Raw genomic sequence first — 8,980 nt, 5'->3', positions numbered from 1 at the left:
GGTTCCTTCGGTTGAGAAGGCTATCCGAACACAGCCGTGCTATTGTGATTGCTATTGAATGTTAAATCTGGTGAACCGCCTGAAAGCTGAACAAGTATAACTCTAACCTCATGAGGTTGTCCTCATATCTATGATGCGTGATAGTTCTATCCTGCTTAGATCGCTAACATTCTGTACATGCCCTACCTACCTGGACTGAATAAACAGTGGGCATAGAAATACAATGTACTGCTCTGTGGCCTACCTTAAACCATAGAGCATAGAAACATTTTATAAAATCTATGGTTAAACTATAAATTGAAGTGGAAGAAGAAAGAAGGACTCTGAAACGCAGTGTGATTCATAAAATGTCAGTTTAGAAAATGATTCAGGTCCCACATCATCAGGTAATCAGGTAATATGGAGTGGGATGTGCTATTCTTATCATTGTGGAGCTAGGCTTAGTAAAGAGCTTCAGACTGGCTGGTACATGCATATAATCACTAACTCATTGAATTCATTACAGAAAATGTTTACCCAGAAAAAGCCCTTTATCAAAGCAACATTGTGAAAAGGTAAGCTATGTGCAGACAAACTTATATATTTCCAATATTTGTTCTTTGAAATTTAATGACGGTATTTCTTTGGTCTACAATGGTTACGTTGGTAAGGTCCATTACAAGACAATTCCACACATTGTTAACATGACAGCAACACACTGCACATGAAAAGCAAGAGAGATTACATCATCATCACTGGTCATCTCCAATCTATACTGGCATGTAGATCCACTGACACTGTGCGTCATCATCAGCATGCATAGAAACCAAACTGAACAGTTGGGAATTTATATTTAGAATGTCATTTATAATTATGCAAAATTAGTTCAGTAGCAGTGCATGTGTCTTCTGACAGAAGTGGTGGAAAACAAATACTGTCCTATCGGTCTGTCCCCATCTCCAAACAATCATTCTACCCTACACCTGCATTCTTCCAGCATTCAGATCATGTAAACTGATTCATTCACCCCCTATAATTCCAAAAAAGTAAACATTACAAACAAAAGACAAAAACCGACTATATGTATGTAAATGTTGTTTTGCTATATAAAAGCAACATTTAGAAACACTAATAAAACTACTCCTACTCCCAAAGCACTATTTATATTGTATATTCATTTCAATATATATCTTTCTATTGCACCTGTATCCAATTACAATCATTGATAGATTCAGGAGGGAATTGTGTAAACACAAAAAAATAAAACAAAACATGTTGACAGACAGATCAAATCTAAATGACCCAGAATTTCTCTTAAGGCAGCTGTCATTGTGCATAATATGAGTCATTCATTGGTAAAGCAGGACTGTAAACAGTAGTACATGGTTTTTCTTTAGTGCAAACGTGTAGCGTGCTAGGCAGTGCGGTGGCTGGGATGTGGTGGTGACGTCATGATGACATCATGGTTTGCCGGCCTGTTTGAGGAAGCGCTGAGACTTCTGCTTCACCATCTGGTGCTGCCGCCTAGCCACCTGGGCCTGGTCTATAGCCTCCCGCACCCTCTGATGAGGGAGACAAGACAGTCAGGCAGGTAGACACACACAGACACACACACACACACACAGACACAGACACACAGACACACAGACACACAGACACAGACACAGACACAGACACAGACACAGACACACAGACACACAGACACACAGACACACAGACACACAGACACACACACACACACACACACACACACACACACACACACACACACACACACACACACACACACACACACACACACACACACACCCCTACACACACACACCTGGGCCGTGGCTGGGTACTGCAGGTGCACGACTCTCATAGGCTCCTGTCCATCTCTCCTTGGGATCATCAGTTTGTTTTGCTCCTGCAGGGTGACAATGTTATTCACTCCATCATCATCATATACTGTACAACACTTAACAACTCAACAGCATTTTTTGTTTTTTAACCAAAAAACAATGTAAGTCAATGGACCTTAAATGAGCATGTTTGAAATGTCATTCTGTTCAGTCTTTTTAGAGCACTTGGGATTATTTGGGCTTCTTTAATTTGTGGTGGGGGGGTTGAACTACCCCCCTTTAAGGCTAACTGTCGGTCTGTGGTATTGTAAACGGTTAGGTCTTGTCTGTCAGCCCTACCTTACAGTAGATCTTCAGGTCTCCTCCCTCCACTTTGGGAGGTCTGGAGAAATGTTCAAAGAGACACTCCCACTCTTTGTTGAAGTGTCCCACAAACTCTATCTCCTTCACACACATCACTCTCCTAGAGAGAAACAACAGGGGGGCAGAGTGTCAACTGTAGAGTAGTAGGTATGTTAATAATAATATTAATATTAATAATAATAATAATAATAATAATAATAATAATAATAATAATAATAATACATCGTACTTATAAAGATGCTTTACAAAAATAAGTGAACGGCACAGAGAAAAATGAATAAATACGACAAAAGCATGACAGCAACATGTGTGTGTGTGTGTGTGTGTGTGTGTATACCTGTTGGTAACTATGATGTTGGTCTTCTTGTGGCCAGGGTAGAGACAGTGTTCTCTGAACACCTCCCCGTCCAACTGCTTGATCTCCGAACGCTGGACAGGAGAGGATGGAAAGACAGCAAAATGAATAAACAATTTAGAAACTCAATTTAATTTGTATTTAAAGGAGTTCAATGACTGATTACTAATCTAAAGAGTTGCTTCGTGATTAAGTGATTGCTACTGATTGATATGCGAGGTGTGATCTATGCAAAACACATTATTTCACACAATATGATATCTTTTGACAACATGACTTTCTAACTTTACAGCATTGCTGAAGTTCTACTTTCATGCAAAATGTCAATAAGCAAATCACTGCACCCAATTCATATAACTATGTAGGGGTAGATATGTTTATTACATTATAACACATAAAACACTCAATATGCATCGAAGAACATACAAATACTATTACTATATTACTGTAACATACCGGTACATTCATATATCTTAAGGCAGTCGAAGACTAACTTAGGAATTTTTAAATACAATAAAGAATTTATTGAGGTTGTGGTATATTTGGGGAAATTATAAAGTATATATCAAAGTACATCAACGTCAATTTGGTTCATGCTTCTTTGAACAATTGGTATAAATAATTGTTTAAGTTTGCATAAGGTAACATCATTCATACATATCAATGCAGGAGTAAATGATGAATACATATATGCAGGATAAGTATCATGAGTCTTCACAGGTATGAAAGTCATTGTCTAAAACGTGTCGCTACAAACTTTTTATTTCAAAAAATATTGCTAACTTCTACTGGTACCACACAAGTTACAATTTTCTTTAGTAAAATATTAATCTTCAAATGTCTGTCATTGTTCAAGTGTGTTCAATAGGAGAACAGTGCTTATTATGGGGTCTTTGTCTGACTTTGTCATTAGTATTAATTTCTAAATTCAGTCAATAAAATGCTAAATGTTTTATATCGCAAAAAGTAATACAAAACCTGGGTGAAACAAACTTCTGAATTAAAGGATAAATGCTTGAGGTATTGTATGCAGAGAGCAATTTGCTTTGGCATGCAAAACTATCTCAGTCTGGAGTAGAGTAACCTGATTGCCAGTCTTAACATCAGCCAGGAAGTATGCGCTTCAACACAGATATACTCAAATAGCATTAGATATGACCTTAGACAGAGCTAGGACAAATGGAATAGAAAAAGAGAGAAAACAACTCCCTCTATTCCTCATCCTCATGCTGCATGGAGAGAGAGAGAGAGAGAGAGAGAGAGAGAGAGAGAGAGAGAGAGAGAGAGACACAGAGCCAGAGACAGAGTCAGAGAGAGAGACACACACAGAGAGAGAGAGAGAGACACACACAGAGCCAGAGACAGTCAGAGAGAGAGAGAGAGAGAGAGAGAGAGAGAGAGACACACACACAGAGAGAGAGAGAGAAAGAGTCAGAGAGAGAGAGAGACAGAAGAGAGGGCAGAAGGGGAAGAAAGCCAGTGATACTTCAAGGTTGGGACTCAGAAAGAAAGGCATGCATTTCATATACTGAAAAGAACATATACTGTAAAGATCAACTGAAAGCTTTTTTTGTTTTAAAGTATTTCAAATAACATACAGCTCAATTACACTGTAAATCCCATGCAATTGATACCATAGAAAAAAACAGAGAGAGAACAGGGGAGGCTGATGGAAGTAGAAACTGGAGGACGGGCTCATTGTAATGCATGGAATAGAATCAGGAATGGTATCAGACACCATTCCTCATCCCATTCCATGCATTCAAATCAAAACAAATCAAATTTTATTCGTCACTTGTTTTGGGATCTTACTCCATGCTCAACAACAGCAGTCAGCAAACAATCAATAAGTAATAAGAAATGACAAAAAGTAACAATAAAGGGACAATAGTACTAGTGCAATAATGTCTGTGCAATAATATGTGCATTAATGACAGACAGATGAATGACGGATGTCTTCTGATCATTCTACATCCACCAGCCTCCCCTGACAGAGAAATAGAACAAGAATATTGTTTCTTGAAGAAGTTCTACCGCTACAGCCAAGTGGAGTGTGTTGTCTAGAGGCCGGCTGTTAGCCAAACCATGCTAGGTGGCGGTTGTCACGGCGACGTGTTGCTAACCTGGAAGAGGTCGTAGCCCTGTGAGGACTCTTGGTCGTAGGGTCTGATGATGCCGTCCTCCCTGATCAGCCTGACGGGCCGCAGCTTCGTCACCTCCTCCGTCGACTCCGCCACCCTGCCAGCCAATCACAGCGCACTGCCGTGAGGTCTCGGGCCAATCAAAACACACAGCATCACAAAAACATCTACCGGTATCCCCGCCGTCTACTGTATTGTATAACCCACTGTGACCAGATGCTTTGACTGTTACTCTTTACTCGTGTTGAATTACTGATATTGACGATTCAACGACACGTGACTGATCAAGCAGGGGCCTTAGAACAGGGGAGGCTGGTGGAGGTAGACATCGGAGGCCGGGCTCGTTGTAATGCATGGACCGGAATAGGGAACGGTATACCATCCCTCATTCCGTTCCATGCATTACAACAAGCCCGTCCTCCGATGTCTACCTCCACCAGCCTCCACTGGAGTAGACCCTGAATTTCTTTCCAGGCAAGGATGCAGTGAGTCAGGTGCTATTAGCGGCAGCATCCCTCCTCTGAGAATCAAAGTGTCAGGCCAGCCCCAACTAAAAACCCTTCCTGCCATTCACATTTACAGGCGGGGCCAACAGTGCGTGTGTGTGTGTTCTAGTAGCTCACCTTTCATTACCTCTAGTGTGAAAGCATGGAATAAGTAATTTCATGGTTATCAAGAACTGGCTGGTTATTATTATTAGTCTGTGTGAAGGATGAATATTATATGGATGGATGGATGTCAATAACACCACTATGTGAGGTTTGGGCCTTTCAGTAGTTTCAAAATCAGGGGAGGCTGGTGGAGGTAGAAATCGGAGGACGGGCTCGTCGTAATGCATGGAACGGAATGAGGAACGGTATCAAACACACGTGCGATGTGTGATATGTTTGATACTGTTCCTCATTCCGGTCCATGCATTACACAATGAGCCCTGTCCTCCGATTTCTACCTCCACCAGCCTCCCCTGTTCAAAACCACTGGGGGAGTCAGGAGTGTGTTTTGGTCCGACAAGTTAACAGAAAAGCAAGGTAGTGAGGTGGTTGGGAGTGGGGGGGCAGGTGTATGAGAAAGCCAGGGGGGAGTGGAGGGGGGGGTCAGAGAAGATGTGCTTGGCTGCATTAGACCTGTTGGGGAGGAGGAGGCACTCCTAGACCAGCCCCAAAGAGAGTTGAACCAGCTGCATCAGCTCCGCTATGTAGCTACATGACGAACATGTAACACGTTGCTACAGTATGAGCCAGATGACTGGAGGACACTATTACAAAATGCCATACCAGTCAAAATGACCGGTCGTCATCCAAGAAGCGCTGCAGTCAGTATAGATGTTGTTTTTCTCTTATTCATTGACACTGTAAATGTTGAACCATTGGGCAGAACACCAAACTCAAGCATGGTAGGTTGCATTGAGCTCGTGCAGTCAGCCAATCCCAGAGGAGAGAACAGGTGGAGGAGGGGCAACCGGAGCATACTATCAAATGATTGGCTCAACAGCTATATTAGCATACCACACAGAATGTATGGCCAACACATTGCTTCATTTTGTTTGGTATTCTAGTGTGGGTATTGGAATATAACCTTTTTTTGCCAGTTGATTCTCAATCTAAAATGGAGGTTTCGGTAACTGCAGTTGGAGTCAATCAAATGTCAAGTGTGAGAGCACACACGCTGTTCTCTGATCAGGGTTGTTCAGTCTGTTAAAGACCCCCCTCCAGTGTAAAATCAGATGTTTCAAATAGACGTTTTAAGTGTAAGCATATCAATAAACAACCATTTTGGTCCAAAATAAGCAATTTTGTTCAAAACAAAATAGATATTTCGACCCAAATGTTTCTGTTCTGTCGGCCTCCTCTGTGACCTGTTCTGTCCTGAGGGCGGGGCCTGTCGGTCTCACAATGCTGCAGCCGGAGGAAGGGGGGAGTCAGTCGCCTTGTTAAATGGTAGGGGGGAGGATGTTGGCTATTACTGGAAACATCCCTCTGGCGACTGTGTTTCTGTGAGTTGGCACAGTCCAGTAGGGAACAGAGTAATGGACAGTAAATAGTACATAGGGGTTGCATCCTTCACTTATACACGATGCAGTGACTTACCTGTCCTTCGGCTACCTGCCTAGGAGAGAAACCCTCCATGCCTCCAACTAAACCCACCTCTCCTTACACCACCACAACCCACATATGATCTTAAAGCAGCCCTTCTCAATCTCTGTAAAAAAGGAGCCCTTCTCAATCTCTGCTTAGGCCAACAGTCAGACGTGAACGTCTGTGTTTGTAACCTGAGAGGCGGGTCTTGGTACTGTATTGAGTTCTGTAATAACCAACCAACCAATCAACCAACCAACCAATCAACCAACCACCCCCCACACCCAGGCAATAGAGAGAGAGGGGGGGTTGAGGAGAGCTGCTTTAATGTGGGTCAGATGATCAAACCTTCCCAACGCCATCAAATACTCACACTCAATAAACAGAAAGAAAAAGAAAAAACTACATCTCCCAGGTACTAACTTATGAGGTAAAAAACAGATGAGAACAGAATTATAAAATTAGTCACGAGAATCATAGCGAACAGAAAACACCAAACATGGCGATGACTGGCACACAACGACAACAACAAGCACATTCAACTCAAATCACAGAAAGCACTTAAAAGTTACACTTACGTTAAGTTAAAACAAAATACTACGAAACGAAAATCTCTTCAAACGCTAAGTTTCATACCACAAAGTTAAAACAAAAACGGTACCAACACATTCACATAGGAGCACTATGTTATACACATCAATGTTCTATTTAAATAGTACAGATTGATCAGAGGGAATATACAGAGATTTGAAGGTGGTGTGTGTGTGCGTGTGTGTGTGTGTGTATGTGTGAGGTCAGTATGTGTGTGCGTGTGTGTACATTTGTGTGTGTGTGTGTGTGTGTGTGTACACACATCGGTGTGTGTTTAGTGTGATGAGTATGTATTCAAGTGTCTGGTACCTCTGTATGCCCTGGAAGGTGCTTGAGGCCATGTCCACGATGCCCCCCGTCGGCCGGGCCACCACCCCCACCAGGCCCTTCCCTATGCCCTTGAAGAAGCCCGCCGCTCCCTCCTTCTTTGCCCCTGGAGGAAGGGAGACGTCACACCTCTGCTGCAGAAAAAGGGCTAACATACTGGAAGAGACAAACTGACAGGGTTCTCCCCAGGATTTTGTACCAAGGTGGCGCTGGATGGCATTCATCAAAACCCGACTCGCGTTTGTTCATGTAGAAACGCGCAAAAAAATACAGCTAAAACGCTGAATTCGCTGAGGAACGTCGTAACGCTTTGTTTTTTAAAAACGACGTCGTTGGCGATCAAAGAGTGTTACTCTATCATGACTAAATACACAGTTTCATTTGCCTTGTAATGTTTACGGAGTGGCGCGGGGCAAGTTCACAGCGTGGCGCAGAGCCACTCTTCCATTCTTTGGGGAGAACCCTGAGGATTCACCAAGAAGCACTAACTTCATTTAGTTTCATGTAGATTTAATCAAAGCAAGGCGACATGTCCAAAAAAAGACGCAACACACATACGTTTGCAGCTTGCGCCTCACTAAGAGTGTGTGCATCAGGAGAGGCTGTTGGAGGTAGAAATCTGAGGACGGGCCCATTGTTATGTATGGCATGGAACGAGGAATGGTTTCATAACCTCATTTCATTCCAAGCATTACAATGAGCCTGTCCTCCGATTTCTACCTCCACCGGCCTCCCCTGGTGTGCATGTCATGTGAGTGAGGAGGTAGGTTTCCGGTAACATACCTTCCACTGGTTTAGTGACGATCCCAGTCACCCCACCAACGACACCCTAGTGGAGAATGGAGAATGGAGAGAGAACTCATATCTGAGATGGATGATTCTGACAGGCTTTAATCAGTGTTGGAGAAGCTACTCTGAAAATGAATTTAACTGGATTACCAATGATTTTCACAAGGAAAGAAGTTAAACTACACGAAAAGCGACTCCTAAAGCTACTACTAAAAACGACACCGCTTCATGGTCGAAAAAAGTAGTTAACTACACAAATACTACACAAAAACACGACTAGTTGAAAACTGATAGTTGAAGTACAGTACATGTAGTGGACCTTGTTGTCCCCAACACTGGCTTTGATGGTGGACGGTACTAAACGGTAGCGTACCTTGAGGAAGCCCTTGCCCCCCTTGGCCAGACTCTCTCCAAAGTCTTTCGGGGGTCTGTTCATCTCCTCCCTGCGTTTCTGCTGGTACTCCTTATCCATGGTGATGGCTGCTAGGCCCTTCCCCACCGACCCTGTGATCCTGG

At 42.8% G+C, this 8,980-nt stretch overlaps 1 protein-coding gene across 2 annotated transcripts in view; it reads right to left on the bottom strand.

The window, feature by feature from the left end:
• Window positions 1–334: 334 nt before the first annotated feature.
• vps13c (vacuolar protein sorting 13 homolog C) overlaps window positions 335–8,980 on the bottom strand; it is a 67,471-nt gene continuing 58,825 nt past the window's right edge. For both annotated transcript variants that reach the window (XM_083680300.1, XM_083680301.1), the window contains 8 exons: window positions 8,838–8,980; window positions 8,459–8,504; window positions 7,658–7,781; window positions 4,665–4,779; window positions 2,524–2,615; window positions 2,163–2,286; window positions 1,805–1,888; window positions 335–1,541 (listed from right to left, as the gene is read on the bottom strand). The exon at window positions 8,838–8,980 is cut by the window's right edge and continues 21 nt beyond it. In XM_083680300.1, coding sequence (XP_083536426.1) covers window positions 1,440–1,541; window positions 1,805–1,888; window positions 2,163–2,286; window positions 2,524–2,615; window positions 4,665–4,779; window positions 7,658–7,781; window positions 8,459–8,504; window positions 8,838–8,980 — 830 coding nt within the window. In that variant the 3' untranslated portion in view covers window positions 335–1,439. The remainder of the gene's footprint in view (window positions 1,542–1,804; window positions 1,889–2,162; window positions 2,287–2,523; window positions 2,616–4,664; window positions 4,780–7,657; window positions 7,782–8,458; window positions 8,505–8,837) is intronic.

Source organism: Argentina silus, assembly GCF_951799395.1.
Source record: "Argentina silus genome assembly, chromosome: 11".
NCBI classification, from domain to species: Eukaryota; Metazoa; Chordata; class Actinopteri; order Argentiniformes; family Argentinidae; genus Argentina; species Argentina silus.
Note: the sequence above shows the minus strand (reverse complement) of the source record. Positions and strands in the feature narration are given on the sequence as shown.